This window comes from Salarias fasciatus, chromosome 2 (assembly GCF_902148845.1).
Source record: "Salarias fasciatus chromosome 2, fSalaFa1.1, whole genome shotgun sequence".
Taxonomy (NCBI): Eukaryota; Metazoa; Chordata; class Actinopteri; order Blenniiformes; family Blenniidae; genus Salarias; species Salarias fasciatus.
The window spans coordinates 7,421,509-7,439,700 of NC_043746.1; the positions used below are offsets into that span (position 1 = coordinate 7,421,509).

Sequence of the window (18,192 nt, forward strand, 5' to 3'; positions counted from 1 at the left end):
AGTTAGAGCCGAGATGTGTGAATCGTCATGGAGCTACGATGCTTGTGAAACAACTTAAAGGGTCTGAAGGGTAGGATGTCAAAAATACATGTACGATTTTCCTTTGAAAAAGGTTTCAGAAAAGTCTTCTATCAGGCCTTTAAAAACATTTCAGTTTTCTATATATTTGTTCATCTTTTGGTTTCTCCCTTTTAGGGTCATCCGACCTGATCATGTGATCTGCATGTTTGACTTGGCACAAATCCCCAATGCAACCATCCAACCTTCCAGTCAGAAGCTCTGTGATCTAAAGTCTGGGCCATCACCGCCCCTTGCGTCTATAGTGCTCAAAAACGGAGTGAACACACTAGTCACACACACACACGCGCCTGCATTGTCCTTTTTCCTCTGTTATTTTCTTTTCCTCTCTTGTCCTTCGGCCCATCCATCTCCTCCTCCCCATCCACTCTGCCTTCCCATCTCCTCCTCAGCAGAAGAAGTGGGAAGTCTACCTGCTGGATAATCCTGCATTACAACCTTAATCCCCTCGACGTGTTCGCACAAACACACACACACACACGAGCGCCACACACTCTCTCGTGTGTGTGTGCACACTCTGCACTAAACAATACATGCAGCTGTTGGAGGATTTGCACACAGCTGCAGACACAGCACGTTTTTTTTGCACCATGAGTGAGTAACAGTAGCAGTATGTGAATTATCAAGTGATGGGTGTTATTCAATCTTCTTTGGATTGTATTTTTCCAGTGAGAACATGATGCAATTTGATCTGGAGGCGCCGTTTTGCCTGCTGTGACACTCGCATGTTGGACAACAGGAGCCACCGCTCGCGAAAGGTCTGACATCGGGCTGTCTGAGAGTATTTTAAGGGAGAGAAAAAAAACACACAAAAATGCAGTTGGAGTCTGTGTGTGTTCTCTGGGTAGTCAAAGGGCAAAAGGTGGGAGAAATGAAAGCGTCTGAAAATAAAAACAGTGTCAGCGATAAAGCAGCAGGTGAGAAACTAACAGAACAAAAGCAAGAAGAGGTGAAGGCAGATCTCGAAGCAGTGGTTCTCATTAAGAAGTGGCTCCAGGGCCCAGTCACTTTGCATTGATTTGTGTAAAATCCAAAGCTTAGCCATCGACAAGCTGGGTGTCCTCAAGTCCATGTCAGAGCCGACTGCGGCGCGCACGGCACACGTGCATGTCGAACAAATCCTCACAAGTCAACGTAGTGTGCTTTTTTTTCAAGTTTCTTCCAAGCAACGAGCACGAGGTGTACAAAAATATTTTAAACAAGAGACACTATAAAATATTCATCTCCACCTTCATCACTTTAAAGTTTAAAGAATTCAACAGAAACCAAAGAGAAATCTGAGCTCGATTTCACAAAACCTGGGATCCACTCTGCTGTGAGAGAAGAGAGAGAGAGAGAGAGAGAGAGAGAGAGTGTGTGTGTGTGTGTGTGTGTTGTGTGTTGTGTGTGTGTGTGTGTGTGTGTGTGTGTGTGTGCGCACAAGCGCGTGCTCCTGGCCGAATAGCCAATGAAAACAGGCCGTAGTCAATCAATAGCAATCTACGGCCAGCCTTCGCAATGCTAATGGAACTGTGCAAAAGCTGGCATTCGGCCAGTGCCATCACTGCAGCATCAGTCTGAGACCATACACACACATCCAAACAGAAAAAGGTTAGACGGACAAGAGGCGCGAGTCCCGATATGTGTCAATACGGGCCGAGGGCGAGAGAGAAAAGACTGACAGAGATGCGCTCGCACTCGCACACACACACACAGATGAATGTGGCGCTGTTTAGGTGATCCAGAATGATCGATGAAATCATTTCGCTGTCCCCTCTGCCCTGCTGCATGGCCCATCTCCCCTCGTCTCCCCCTTAAGCACTGGTCATTAGTAAGACACACACAGGCACACACACACACACACGCACACATGCACAAACACACATGCATGCATGGACTGAGTTTCACTTTGTCATCATCCCCAAGGCAAGGTCACCGTGCCCTGTCTCCTCAAAACACACCTTCTGATTAGCACAGCAGCTGGAGCCACTGCCTGTGTGTGTGTGTGTGTGTGTGTGTGGAGCTAGTGACAAACAGAGAAATACCTAAGTTACTCTGTTGTATCACGGTTTATTTGCGTAGCAGAGCCACACCGGCCTTTGTGAGTTCTTTCAAAGTCTGAATCTACGGTTAAAAGCAAATCTACTGTAGTTTCTACTCAGCAAATCCCTCCTGGGCTTTAAATAGACGTACGCCATGACCGAATGCCAAAATAAGGGGAAGGAAAAAAAAAATGTGAGAAAAGAAAGAAAATGGAAGCTTCAGTGTTCCTCCGTTTAATCGCCTCCTTGTGGAAGTGAGAACATTATGTCGACTTAATTGAGGGAAGAGTGAAAAAACATTTTAGTTGAATGTGTCATCCACCTCGCAAAATTGATGGACTGCTAATGTATCTTTTTTCGGATGAGCCATTTTAGTGTGTTCATCAAAGTAATTCAAAAGTAATAAAACTAACTCTGTAATGCATTACTGTCTGCATGACGACAGGCTCCGAGTCCTCTCCGTGATTTAGCGCACATGTGTAATCGATAATATCTTCCTTGAAAATGAATGTGACAGGGGCAGAGTAAAGGGAGGAGCGCAGCGCTATCAGCCGGTGGCTCCCGGCCTCATTTTGTACTTACTCCACCGCCACTCGCGCATTAAGCGCCACTATTATCTAAACACGCTACCCCGTTGTAACAGCGGTAGGAGTTACCTTCTCCAGAGAGCCACAAAAGACGACTACGGGGTGTTACGAGGACGGCTCCTCCACTTCCAGGAGCAGCCTCGTTTCCACTGCTGCTTAGGCAGACGCGACTCCTTCTCCAAGCGTGTGAGACAATCCCATATTTGACCTATTTTCCTCTTGAAGCGGCGCCACAGACTACCTGACTCTGCGCGGCAGAAAGCGCCGCTCTTCCTAAGTGCCGGGCGCAACTGTGCGGCGCGCAGGCCGCTGTCCTCACCCCATCTTTGAAATGGGTTTCCACATCTGTCGGGACTTGACAGCCCAGGGAAGCAGCCAGTAGCTGGCAGAGTGGAGTGACTCACAGTCTGGACTGGAGGAGGGAGAGACACAGAGGGAGAGAGAGGGAGACGGGGAGCCGCTCTCCTCCTTTTTTATGTTAATAACGCAGACCTGAGGAGAGCGTTCAGGAGAAAAGAGGAAGAGATGCGGGAGGGAGAACAAAAGAAGGGGTGAAGAGTTCAGGAAGCCGGAGTCAGTGCTTTGGGGAGAAGGATATTAAAGATGAAGGGAGGTGCTGAGAAGGATACGTGGACGGGGGCTTGCAACAGAGGGGCAGAGATAGCAGAGAAATGGGAAACATTAGATAAGATGAAGAATGGAATGGAGAATGGTTAGTCGGGTTTCGAGTTTACAAACAACGGCGTGATGAGTCAATGAGTCACGGCTGTCGCTGTTGCACCAGAAGGTATAATGAGGCTGTGCGCATGAACGATGGCGTCTCTCAGACAAAAACTCCTTTCCAGCAGAAATACAAGGATCAATTTATCACTTCAGCCTGACTGTAATTGTGACACTTTCATCTGTCTCATAGTTAGCTTTGGCATGGATCGATCACTTAGAGTGTTAGCGTTGCATAGCTAACAAATGGCAGCGCTCCGCATGCTACACAGGCAGCTCTGATGGAGGACATGATGGCTTCTTGCTTAAAGAACAATTAAAAGAGGAACGAAAATGACGAATAACGTTGTAAAAATATCATTCTCCTTTATTAATATGGAGCAACAAGGTAAGTGAAAGGGTTTAAATTTGATGCGATGTCAGCTTTTGTTTTGCTCCCCTTTTTTTTTTTATAAATTAGCTTTGGAAATGAAAGCAGACGAGCCAGAGATAAGGAGACAATGAGCCAGTGTCAGGTGTGGATGGAGGGATGGTTACAGATATGAGGAGAGTGGGATGTGTTGGGGTATAGGTGACACACATGGCAGCGCCACATGCAGATGGCACACATGGATGAGCAGCCAGGGTAGTGAAGCGTAAAACCAGCCAGCTCACTGATCACCCGCGCGCACACACACACACATATACACACACGCCCGCGCACATACACACATACACACACACATACGGGTGCGCATGCACAAAAGCATGCTGAGAACACCAGTTAGCTTGCCAGCCCTTTACTCACCCAAATCACCACTGTGAAAATTAATACCTCCAACCGTCCGTCCATACACACACACACACACACACACACACACAAAAAGAAAAAGAAAAAAAAAAAAACGGTCACACGCTATACGGCAGACACACATGCTCACATAAAAAAAAAAAAAACCCAATACAAACATTCAATGTTTACAGAAGAAAACGCTTCTATAGAATTCCAGCGGACGCCTTCTTGAAGCATTTTACTTTCAAAGCGTGTTCAATTTAGAAAAAAAAAAAAAAACACACACACTCTGATGTCTTAACGTTTTAATATCAGCTGTGTTTAATCTTAATGATTTCCTTTTCCTCAAAGCAGAATCCAAAAGTAAGATTGATTGCCAGCTGCCTGCTTTTTCATCAGCAGGCCACACACACACACACACACACACACGCACGCACACACACACACACACACACACACACACACACGCACAATAAAACCACACTTGTGCACACCTGATGAGAGATGGGACAGATTGAAAAATACGAAAACACAAGTCCCTATTCCACGATTTCAGACGCGCACAAGCCCATTATGCTCAAACGCGCCGGCACCAATGGCCATACACACAATAAAACATGGTGCGTTGGGGAGGACACAGGGGGCTGAAAGCAATCTTCCAACTGACCTTGAGTGGGGAGGACAAAACGCGTGATGGAGAGAGAGAGAGAGAGAGAGAGAGAGAGAGAGAGAGAGGGAGAGAGAGAGAGAGAAGCCAATGCGACGAAAAGGAGTGAAATGCATAATCTATCTCTCCTGGCGGAGGGAAACAAATGCTTTCACTGTGATTGAGGACACATCGCCCTCACACATCAACACATACACACATCTTTATACACACATTTTTGGATTTAAGAAAAAAAAAAAAAACTAGATGGGAAACTAAAAGCGGAGGAAAAACTCATTTTCCTAAAGCAGGACGGGAGAAGTGGAAATATGATGAGAAAGAAGGAGGAAATCAGCAGGTGAGGGGAAAATACAGGAGTGGGTAAAGAGGCCAAAGAAGGTGGGATAAAGAAGGAGAGGGAGTGAAGCAGACCGAGACAGATGGACGGAGTGGAGACAGAGAGGAGAAAGATGACTGCGAGTGACCGGCCTTTGTAGATGTCTGTCGTTGCTCACTTTTGAGTCAGCCTCACTGAGGCAAAGTCTTAATGACTCATGGCCCAATACTCTGCATAATCAAGCTGTGCGTATGTGTGTGTGTGTGTGTGCGTGTGTGTCGGCGTGTCTGTATGTGTGCGCACATAAGAGCCACTAGTCTTGTAACAGAGAACTTTATTACCATCTGTTCCCACACATGCTTATTTGTTTAGCCGTGACACGCACGTCTTCTTCAATCGCTTCGGCATTTTTTCTCTCTCCCACTCTGTGCCTCTTCCAATCACCTCTCCTTTTGTGTCCTCTCTTCCCCTCAGCATCGCTGCCTGCATAGAGGGGTTGTGTTCCAATAAATATAACGTCCATCCACCACTCATCCCCCCCACAAAAAAAAAAAAAAAAAAAAAAAAAGGCCATTGTCTCAGTGACTTTCCAACTGCCTCGCTCGTCTTGGTGAAATGGAATCGCACTCCAGCCATTTTAATCAAAGCCTGTGTGTGCATGTCAGCGTGTGTGAAAGAGTGTGTGTGCCTCAGTACCTGCAGAGGCCATTAGGTGGAGCTGGTGCCTGACTGAGAGGGAGGACGAGAGGAAGGCAGTGGATAGGTGAAAGCTCACTCTCTTCTACCTGTTCTCACAACTTCTTCTGTCCGGCTGCTTATTTTTAAGGTGTGCAAACAGCGTGTTGTATCCTGGATAGTTGTGAAAGCATCAATTATTGATGGTACACTGAGTGTGACTCAACGGTGGGAACAGTGGTTATTAATATATATGTAAAAGTTAAGCCGCGCACACCTGAACAGCTTATTTCTTTATTTTTTTTAATTGCATACATTTTTAACTGTAGATATTAGCACTGAAGTTATTCCTGGAAGGAAAAGCAACAATCACACCTACACAGTGCCAAAAGTAACCCCTCAACACAGCCATAATATCAATTTCTTCCTGGCACGAGGAGTTGCTGATGCCTGTTTCGCTGGTGCATTAAGCTTATGATAACAACAAGTAAGAAAAAAACATGATCAATACAATTTACTTCTACATATTTACTAGTGAGAGCTTGTTTGGTTTTCAGTTTCTGTGCCTGAAATTGCCTTGGCTCAGTGTGAAATTCCTCACAATAAGATTCAAGACGTCTCGGCAACACACAGACCATCTCCGGATTTTGTGCAAAAACACACAGACGCACTTGCACCTGTGCATCCACAGATCTTGTTGGCAGTTGAGAGAAAAAAGGGACGGCAGCCCGGAGGAAGGGCAGGTGTCCACAGATGGAGCCCTCTCTGTGTCTCGCTCTCTCTCTTTCTCTGCCACAGATGGACCCGATCACACCTATTTCTCTCTCACATGCCCTATAGCTACATAATCAGTGTGAGTGTGTGTGCCTCTGACTTGTTTATTGTCACATAAAATGGGGTGTCTTCTGAATGAGCCTCTAAATATGCATACGTCTCGACTGCCGAAAGCCATGCACATGTTGTGTTTACTGCGCGAGGCAGCGGCTAAGCAATGAGGGAACGCTCGACAGGTATCTGCCTACGAGCCGGGTCAAGCTGAAATACAACTTAGAGTAAATATGTACTCAGATGTGCTCGTTGCCAAAAAACACACAACACGGCACCGAAATGAAGCCGGTGATTCAGTTCTGTCTGCGGTTTTGGGATAAGTCTCAATTTTTCGCATATTTGGTGACAGCTGGACACGTGCGAGGCGGCCCGCAGAGGCTCTGTCTGTCTCGAATGGCAGGGGGTCCGGCGAACCAATGGGACCCCCCGATATGTAAAGCAGGAAGTGAACCACCGATCTGTCATCTGTCTTCATAAGCCCACCAGTCAGGACCCTCCTAATTAGTCACCATGGAAACCATGGCTAATTCCCTGGTCTGCCATGCCAATCACGTCCTGTCTGTGGCAGCAATCAGAAAGGCACATTTATCCACCGCTGGGCCGGATCCCTGTAACAGATGTGTGTGTGTGCGTGTGTGTGTGTGTCGGTGGGCGCCTTTGTGCGCCTGTGTATGCGTGTGGGCGGTTCGGGGAGTTTGTGTGTGTGTGTGAGCTTGTCAAAGGCCTGTGTTTCCTAAGACAATGTTGCCTTTATGTTTTTTTTTTTTTCTAAAGAAAGAACACAACTCACTCACACACACACACACACACACACACACACACACACACACACACACCGCCTGTCTCGCTTGTAAATTCATAATGTTTGTTCCGATAGGAGGCAGATGTGTCAGAGCTGCTGAGAGGGGTGTGTGCCACGTTGTGATTGTCTGTGGGAACTGTTTGATTAGCTTGACGAGTGCTAGCAATCCCTTCACACCCACAAAGCAATCAAACAACTATTATATGACTTGCACACAAACATGGACACACACATGGATACAGACCTGGAGATGCACTTGCAGACACATTTAACCTTTTCCCCGGAGGTCAGACTGTTTCTACCAGGTGTTTCGGTCACACTAAATATGAATTCCGCTGTTGTACAAAAATGCACAATCACACATGGAGATCACAACACATGACACCGGTTTGATTTTTAAATTAGGCCCGAATCACATCTAAATATTCTATCAATTAATCAGCATTGATTCAGAAAGGCAAATGCTTGGAAATAGCCTTGTAAATATTGAGGAACGGACCCATGAATAAATTATGGATTGATGTGGAACAGGGGCGGCCCGTGTCCCGTCCATTTCTCCCCATCAGCCCACTTGTCAATCACTGTAATCACCATCAATTGGAACGTGCTCACCAGAGAAAGCTGGAGGCTGACACACACACACACACACACACACACACACACACACACACACACACACACACACACACACACACACACACACACACACACACCCCGAAATGCACTTCACAGCCGCACCAACTTCAAATTGACCGCAAAGAACATGCAGAATCAGGTTCGCGGTCGAGCGGCACATTCACTGGCATTCACGGATGCCAATCATAACTTCAAGGGCACATCAAAGCCAAGTTCTATTCAGATGTATGCTGTTTGATCACCACCACTACTGCCCCCACCACGCACACACACACCTCACCTCACCCTATGTGAGTGTGTGTGTGTGTGTGTGCCTGGGTATTTATTTAAATATATATCTATATGTCTATATCTGTATATATATAGACCTACATTATAACAGCACATTAATATTTTAAATGTATAACTTGGAAAAAATGAGAAATAATTCAACATCCAGGCTCGTGCGTGCATTTATCCACAGCTTCAGAAATACAGGCGAGTGGCTCCAGTCAAGTTGTAGCGTGGCTCTATTGTTCGTCACACTGCTATGTGGAGGCAATATAGCACAATGCCATCTGCCATCTGCCTACTGTAGTGAGGAGGAAGTGTCTGGGGGGGCTTACCTGTCTCATGGGAGAGGGTCTTGGTTCTTCCTGTGTTGCCCGTGTGATGCATCGCTCCGTACTTGTCGCTGTCTCTGATTAACCCTCTACCCTTATCTCCTCTCCTCCACGCTCCACTCCTCTCTGCTCCCTTAAGAGTCCTCTTTTCTTGATTCTCAATCTTTTGCGCCCTGTCCTCCCTCCTCCTGTCAAAGTCCCCGCTGCCTGTCGTCTCCCCTCCGCTGCCGCTCGTCTTCACCCTTGTTTACCTTTCTTCTTCTCCTCCTCCTTCTCTGTCTGCTTCTCGGAGAAGCTCTGCGAAGCCCAATCCGTCAGCAGAGTGCCGGAGCACCGCGCGGGAGGAGAGCGAGCGAGCGAGAGGCACACATGCACCGGCGCGCAGTGTGGACCGACACACGTGTAGCTGTTGCACTGCGGAGACGGAGCCTCGCTCTGGAGGGGGAGGAAAAGATGAGCGCAATGCCCGGCACTGCTTTCGCCTCTTTTCCCAGGACACTGCAGGTCTCTTTTTGTCTTCCTTTTTTTGTTAAAGTCCTCAGTCCTCTTTTTTCTTTTTTTCTTTGCCCAATCCGTCACAGATCAAGGCCAGCTCGGACGCGGGGGAACGGATGGACGAGAGCGCGCTGAGAGCGAGAGTGCCTTTCAGCCAGTGGCAGGCAGAGCAGAAGACAAGGAGAGATGTGGCTGTGGCTCCATCCTCCATCTGCCCACAGCTGAGACTGAGAGCAGACTCAACACACACACGCGCGCACACACACCCGCGCGCTCTCTCTCTCTCTCTCTCTCTCTTTCTCACTCTCCCTTTCTCGCGCAGCGTCGTCGCACCACCGAGATGGAGGGGGAGGAAGGATGACGGCGGGAGCTAACGAATGAGCCAAAGGAGAGAGGAAAGGGGAAGGGGTGAGACGGCGAAAGAGGGAGAGTGTAGTGCTGGAGAGAGGGGGGGGGGGGGGGGGGGGGGGGTCGGGGAGGAGGACGAGGAGGTGGCAACGAGGGCGGGAACACGCAATGGAGCCCACAAGCGCGAGAGAGTGACAGATTCATGGGAATGTGACAAAGCGTGCACATCAGAGGCAAAGAGCAAGGGGGGAGAGGGAAGGATTAGATGATGTATAGAAGATACGGGGGAAGCGGGTGGCAAGAGGAGAGAAGGACAGAAGCCAAGGTGGAAGGAGAGAAGAGAAGAGGTTGAGGTTAAAAGGAGGGAAGACAAGGCAGCGGAGCTGGGATGTGAAGCAGGAGGGAGGAAGGGCAGAGGACACTGCGGCGATGAAATCAGTAATATGTCAGATCTCACATGGGCGTGCGCTCGCTCACATCCCCGTAATGTTCACAAGTTGGACCACAACAATGTCTCACAATAGAGAAGGAGGGCAGCTTCACAAATCATCATTTTCATCAAACTCTTACAATGTAACTGAACATTCAGTCCTGGAAGGATGGAAAAAAAAAAGAAAGAAAGAAAGAAGCTGATTGCAATTGATTTTTCTCTCATGACAGAAATAAATAGTAAATACAAGCACGGCAGATTAACACAGACACAAATACGGCTTTCTCTCTGGTCCCTCACAAGCTCCAAGCCACCAGCTCAGGTGGCAGGTTACCAGGTAAGTGGAGGTCCTCACACTGACCAGCAGAGGGCACACATCCTGTCACATATCAGACCCAAAAAAAAAGGCTGAGGTCATCCAGCTCATCATGCTATTATAACATTAGCATAATCCCACATTACTGAGCACATTAATCAACATTCAGTATGCATCCAGACACATCACTTAAGTCACTTATCAGACATTATGCAGCCCTGCATTGTCAAAGCTCTTCATCATTGAACATACGTTTTTAGATCGTTCAGTATCGCCAATCATATTCCGAGTAGGACATTTTAAGAAAGAGTATTACTTTTTCTTTTTTCTTTTTTTTATCATTGTGGAAATAATGTGGATTGAAAACTTTGCTGCCAGGATAATAATGTTGCTGCACAAATGAAAGCAGACAGTGATCTGAAAGAGAACAATAGACACACACTCACACGCTGAGAAGAGCAGGTATCAGGCTGAAGCTGCGGAGACGAGCTATAGCTGACACAAAGGGAGCTACCTGTGTGTGTGTGTTTGTGCGTGTGCCGTAATGAAGAGGAAGGAGACGATGTGCGGTGAAGGACGACCCCTGAGCCACCACTCCAGAGGACCACTGTCAGCCTCGTTCTCTATTTCTTCATGTGACATTCTCAGACGCCATCAAACACCCTCAACGAGTCGCACGGCGACTCCTGCACAATGTGCCGCGGCACCCTGGCGTGCGCACACGCGCTTCATATGTGTGAGCACGTACCACACATGCTCGCACATATGTATGTGGAGATCAAGAGTGGCTCACACACGGGCGTTTGCTCCTCTACAGTACACACACACACACACACACACACACACACATGGCTGCATGCACAGGTGTTGCGGCTCGATTTACAGCAGGGGGAAGGGGACCGAAGGGGGGTGCGTGGAAGAGGGGGTGGCTTGTGGTTATGACTTCATCATATTAAAGTTGAGAACGCGGCCCAGGTAGAATCGCAGGGAGCGCAGGAGGAGACGCTGGATTTCTAGATGAGGTTCACGTCGATTTGTCATGATAAAAAACCCATCTGAGACAGAAACAAATTGCTTTCTTGACAACACCTTGTAATACTCCATCATGCACACGCGCGTGCGCGCGCACACACACACACACACATACAGACACACACAAGCACACACGCACAGACACATACATATAAGTCCCTGCTCTTACACACATGTACGTTCACACACGTGGACACAAAGTGATACATTTTGTCGTGCAGGTTATTTATCAATGCCATTCAGGATCATTATACCTGGCAGATCTGTATAACTATATATATTGAGTGTATATATGCAGGCTGCAGGGGAGCAAAACTGAACGCGATTCACCAGAGAGTCCATTCAACCTGCCGTAATTCAGGAAGGAGGGCACGGGGCTGTACCGAGAGGGTGTAAAGAGAAGCAGAAGAATGTATTAAAGGGAGCATTGGAAAGGTCATACAGGCAAAGGTGAGCGAGGATCATGTCTTTAATGCAGATTTACACTCCCTCTTTTTTCCTTATCTCGCTATTACACTCTTAGGTTAATGCAGGGTCTTTGAATGGCAGCCTGTCAATTCCTGCAGTCCTGGCCTGTTAATTTGTATTTTTTTTTTTTTTTTTTTTTTGCAATCTCTTTACCTCACAGCAGCGACATTTTTTGTTCTTCCCTGCCTTACCTTTGCCTGTTAACATCCACCCACCTCTGGTTTCTCCTCCTTCCACCTGCCCCCTGAGCTGAAGTGCCAGGGGAAAGCAGGTGAAACGTGAGAGAGGGGGAAGGGGAAAAAAGAGGGAGGGAGTAAGAGAGAAGGTGTGCTATAAGGTGCCCCATGGGTTGAACATGGTCATTTGTCATGAGGCTGAAAGCTTAAGAAAAGACTAGTTAACCTTTACAGCTGATCCCCATGAGACGCGGGAAAAAACACAGCCCAGCAAAACACCTTCAGGAGGAGGCGGGACTTTAGTGCATGCATGCACACCCCCGCGCACACACAGACACACTTGCATGAGTGGCCCTTGCAGCATATTCTCCAGAAATCAATAGTGGTGAAACCATTCTACGGGAAGCAAGTGGAGGTTACCATTTTTACACCTCTCCCTCTCCGTCCCCGACTCTTTCCCTTCTGTGTGCTGCTCGCTGTCTCTGTGGTCCTTTTTCCTTCCTCCTTCATCCCCCCATCCTTGTCATCCCCACACCCTGCCAGAGTAATTAATCACCTTGTGCTAATGAGCTATTAACTAATGACAGATTGACATGCCTCTGCCTGTGTGCGCATGTCTGAGTGCGAGTGTGTGTCTGCACGACCGTGTGCGAGTGTCGCTGGAGCCACCCTCGGCACACTAATGTGATTAATAAGGTTAAGCTCTTATTAGGGAGGGGGCACAGGCAGTGGATGCACATGCAACAGTGCACACGGACGGAAACATGCACATGCGTGCGGCGGGGGGAATCACAAGTTTTCCTTGAACTCAGAGGGCAAATAATGACTGGTGTCAGCCCTCTTTAAGTCTGTGTATAAATAAAATTAGGGCGCAGAAAAAAACACATCAAATGCTTTACCTTTCACCATATATTCTCATTAGGAAGAGGCTGACTACACACTATCACATTTCAGGGAAAGAGGGGAGGGCATTCCAGTAATGCACTTCCCCGCAGTTCAGCTACAATCAGGCTGAGAGACAGAAAAATACTACAACTTCTTTTTTTTTTTTACACTTTTTTTCCTCCTCTTTAGTGGTATGACTATCAACAGGAAAAGCCACAGCCACACACACACACACAAACACACAGCTGTTCTGATAGCTGAATATTATTATAAAATCATTAGCCGATTCATATATAGCTTTTGGTGCATTTAGAGAGTTGTAAAGCTGCTGTCTCTCTACATCAAGAGCGATGATGCGGCTCTTAGCTTTAACATTAGCTGCTGTCAGCTGACATCCACGAATAACAAGGAACTTAACGTCTTTCCTTCTTTAAAAGCTTTTATAACTTGTTACGTTCAAGATCAGCTTGACTATTTCTGCATGACTGGTAAAATTTGTATCATCTTTTGTAGTCGTCACTGAGTTGAAAATAATAACTTATCAACTCAGACTTAAATAATATGTTAGCATTATATGTTAATTTTCGTACTCAAATATTCGAGAACTTTCCATAATTTGTGAGCTTTAAAAGATTTGGTTTCCCACAATTACAGCTAAAGCGGATAGGAAGCTGTGCTCACACTGCTTTCAGCACCACGGACAGCTCCAAAAGGCAGCCGCTCCATGAAGAAGCTTCAAGTACTCCTCAGAACAATATGTCCTTATTTTGGTGCACAGCGTGAAACTCTTTCTCAGTAATTATTTGCAACACCCACATCCTAATAGACTGCGTACCAAACAATTGCAGCATGAAAGAGAGGCAACGTATCAAACCGTAACACAAGTGGGAAGGCAAGTGTTGCTTCAGACAGGTAGTTACAGCAGAAGAGGCCAGCACCTCCAGTCTTTTTTAATCAGATGTATTGGACTTTAAAGCCTCTGCTCTCCAATGCTAAGAGAAATGTAGTTACAGCAAGTTCATTTGATACTCAAGAGAATCCTTGCACTACATAATAGGGACTCTGCACATGTACGACAGTGGCAGTGCGCACGCATGTGCCGGCGCACGTACTGTACTGTATGTGCCTGTGTGTGTGTGTGTGTGTGTGTGTGTGTGTGTGTGTCTCTGACCTAACAGTGTGTCCCTCCGGAGAAGTTTTGGCGCATACCAAGACTCATTTGCATTCTCACAGCTCTCTCATTTTTTTTCCGTGGCTTCAGAAGTGAACAGCTGCTTAATGGTCATAGCTCTTCAGAGACAGGACATTGGGAAGCACAGAGGGGGTTAGCCGGGGTTTCTGCACTGCCAAACACACGCATACCCGCCCTGCAAGGGGTGTGTGGACAGACACACACGCCAAAGCACACACCAGGTAAAGCATGGTTCAGCTATGCTTTTGAGAGTGAGATGTGACCATTTAGCAGATGTTTTCCTTCCCAGAAGAGGCTTTGGAGGCTTTCCACGCTGTTGAATTTAACTACAATGGAAGACAAAGCTAGATGCTCGTGCATTATATAGCAGCTGATGTGACAACAACAGAGAGAAGCCCTTGGCTCAGTGTGGCAAAAAACAAAACTGGTGCTGGAATAAATGTGCATGCTAACAGTAAGCACCAGGGCTGCCTGTTCTAGGCAGCTGATAGAGAGCATAATGCTGATTCTGTACGCCACTGAGATCACAGATATGGTAAAATTTGGAGGCTGGATGGATGGACAGACAGAGCAGTGGAGGATGTTTTCTAAAGCTGATTTAAAAAGCAAAAAAGGGGATTTTCACTAGATTTTTGGAGGGAGTGAAAAGAAGGTTCAGTGCTTCCACTGCTATTCATTGTGCTCGCAAATTTAAATCCACAAGCCCAGTGACACACATCCAAACACAACTACATAAGATGGCCTTCATCCGAGTGTGCTCATTTGACTGTTTGACTTGCAGAGGCAGGCACAGACGAGCTGCAGCTTGCGAGATGCCCCTCCCCCTAAAAAAGGAGGAATCGCGAGAAAAGGTTATCATCTCTCAGCAGGAAGGTGTGAAGACTCACCCTGGTTCCGCAGTGTTCTCCTCAGCGGGGGAACACTGTGTCTTGGCCTTTACAGCTTAATCCTCACATTTTCAAGATGAAGTCAAACGCACATGAAGACAACTGCACAAACAAGCAAGCGAGTGATGGATTGGCAGGTGAACTGACAACATCACCTGCACAGTAGATTCAAGTAATAAATGCAAATCTGGTGCAGGAAACTAAGAGGAGTAGTCATAACAAATAGATTCGCAAAAAAAATTAATGTGATCATTAATAGCTGTTATGAGCTGTATCTAGGCAGTTGAACAATGTTTTCAGTTTCTATGAGGGTAAATTCACTGTTGATGATAATGGAAGTTTATCTCCTCTGTCTAACACGGAAAACACAGGTAAGTTATTCTTTTTGTATGGTCATAAATTCAGTAAAAAAACATTGTGTTTTGTTAGTTTACACATTACTGAGGGTATAATCAGTATGGCTTTTACAGGGAAGGAATTGGAGCATTGTCAAAAACCCCTCGCACTTGGCATTTTTCAAAAAGTCGCAATTTCAGTGGCTGAAAGCATCGCTGTCGTGTAAACAGAGCTCCAATTAAAGATTTCTGTTTTCACTTGAAAATGTTGTCGTGTAAATGGGGCCTAAGCTTGTCAATAATTTAATATTTAATCCACCAAGTGGGATTAATCTTTGAATATTTCAGTGAGTTTATTTTTAATTCCTGTCTTGCTAATGTTGGCTTCTGTGATTCTTTGTCTTATTTAGAAGAAACATATGAAGTCTTTCTTTTCTAATGTCAACATTAATACAAAGCCGGGAATTTCTCCATGGCTACAATGTTCTCTACAACATCTGTTCCTTCAGAAGGTCACTTTTTTATAGCATCCAAAGAAGCCTCAGTATTACAGACTATTATAACAATTAAAAAAAAGATATTTTTGACATTTTTTCATAGTAGAAAAAAGTATACCAGTCTCCAAAAATATCAAGGCTATTCGTAGTAGTACACTTCCTGTTGAATGAAGCGTGGTGACTTTTTAACAGATTACAGGGAGTGCATCGCCTCTGAGCCAATTGGAAACAGTATCATCAGTAAAGGCAATTTAAAGTCTGAGTTATTTTTCCTAGTGACTGGTTATTGTGCCAGTTTTAGGTGATTTGTAAGGGATTCTACCACTTATTAACTTCAACAACTTTCCCAACTCTGCTCATTAGGTGAACATGCACAGTCTAATTTAAACTAAGATTTTTTTTTTCTTCTTCAGGTAGGTATTAATGAAATAATACAATTCACACTGAGGTTATAATTTGCACTGACTTCAGAATATACAGCGGAGCCACACTATGGTGGAGTAATAGATTAATTGGAAAAACCTTCACGTTGTATACTCCAGTTCAATAATATTGCCCACTATGAATAATGAATATCAGGTAGTGATTGCTTTTCCAATAAAAACTACTACTACTACTAGTGCTACTACTGATAATGACAATAATAAAAATAATAATTAAAATAATGTTAAGGGGGTTCTTACTGTTTAATATTTTCATCTTCTGCCATGTGTGTAGGTATTCCCTATGCTCTCCAGTATCCTCACACCCAATAAAACATAAATTTAAGGTTAATCGGTGACTCTGAATGAGATGTGTATTTGTGTAGATGTGAATGTGTCAGCAGGGATCCGCTTCAGCCCACCTGCAACACTATACTGGACAAAGCAGGGTGGGAGGCAGATGGGTGCCCATTCCATGTTTACCAAAACTAGCTGATTTCAATTAATGGTGTAGAAACATTTCTGAAACATCTTTCTCAACAGTCACACTTCTGTAGATCTTGCATAGTTTTAAATCGGTTCGTGTTGGTGAAATCAAAACATTTTGGCAGTGGAGGCTCATTGTCAGTTTGCCACAAAGTGTGTTGGCATCGGAAGCCGATTTGTTGACCATCCAGTCACAGCTGACTAAACCGTCCAAACCTCTTGCAATGCTGGAGGGCACATCCGCTCCAGAGCTCCAACAAGTGTGTTTGGTAGTGACTCACGGGTCCTAGATCCAGCCAACTTTCAAAACTTAACTTTTTAGAAAAAAGGTTTTCTTTCCTCCACACTTCATACCTAAAGGAAGAAATGTGAAAATACCCTGATTTGAGTCTGTCAGGACCCATTTTCCATCAAGGAGGATGTATTCAGCTGCTGAATGCCTCACGAAGACAGCGCCTAATCTACCGACAACTGTCATTCTGTTGAGTGTGAGTGAACTTTTTTTTTTTTTCATTTGCAGCTGTAAATATTTTTACAAAACATTGGCATTAGCTTGTTGCTCACAAAAGCTGTGATAAATGACAGCCTTCTGCTGTTTTTGAGCGACGCGGAGCATCTTCTTCATGGGCTCAGCATGGCACTTTTCCCTAATGTTAAACATGCAACAGCGGTTTTTAAAAAGAAGATTTGGACGGATGGATGGATTCACGCAACGCCATTAGACACACGCAGCGCTGCGCCAAAGTTGTAGGCAGAAAGAATAAAGTGAAGACGCTCTGAACACAGCTTTTCTTTACCGATCAAGGTCATACAAAGGACTCCTCATTCTTCTGGTCAGTGAAGATATTCAGCGATTATTCTCACTATAAGCGAAATCCACGAGAAAATGTTTTTCAATATGTGAAATGCATATTGAAAACATTAATCCATGAATCTCTGATCAATTCTGGACAAATTATAGGCTGCCATTCACACATGTACAGACAATAAAACTGAAATGCATGTTTTTGAACTGTGGGAGGAAACCAGAGAGGAAGAAGTCGCTCAAACCAACATTTGAGAGAAAATTGGTGTGCAGCGTCTTGCTGCACTGAGGGAAGGGGGCACTGGAGACGTGGAATTGAACCCACAACCTCCCAATTGAGTCAACCACTGTACCAATGGAACCAGAACCGCCCAGATCCCACAGCGGGGACTCGTCGGCTGTGGAAGTTGAACCGGAAAATTTTGATTGCAAGTCTGCTTTTCTAACAAGAAAACATGCAAACTCCACCCCCCGGACTCGAACTGTAGATACTGTTGTTGTGATGTGAAGACACGTACCACTGTGCAGGCCTCTCATGGAAACAGAAATACAGCCAAAACTCTCAGATCCTTAAATATTTGGAAGATGTAGGAGCATTTGGAGGATCCAGATAAGACAAACACGGGCCAGAAGACAGGCCTCGCATGGAGACAAATGACCCCCCCAACATCACAAACATGGTGTAATCTGAAGAGTACCAGGTAAATACAAGTC

At 45.7% G+C, this 18,192-nt stretch overlaps 1 protein-coding gene across 6 annotated transcripts in view; it reads right to left on the minus strand.

Annotated features, from left to right (window-relative positions):
• tenm2a (teneurin transmembrane protein 2a) overlaps positions 1–18,192 on the minus strand; it is a 232,366-nt gene that overhangs the window by 106,255 nt on the left and 107,919 nt on the right. The window contains exon 1 of one of the 6 annotated variants that reach the window (XM_030101664.1): positions 8,708–9,631. The exons of the other annotated variants lie outside the window; for them this stretch is intronic. Coding sequence (XP_029957524.1) covers positions 8,708–8,759 — 52 coding nt within the window. The 5' untranslated portion in view covers positions 8,760–9,631. Of the gene's footprint in view, positions 1–8,707; positions 9,632–18,192 lie in introns of those variants that run through there. 6 annotated transcript variants of the gene reach the window in all.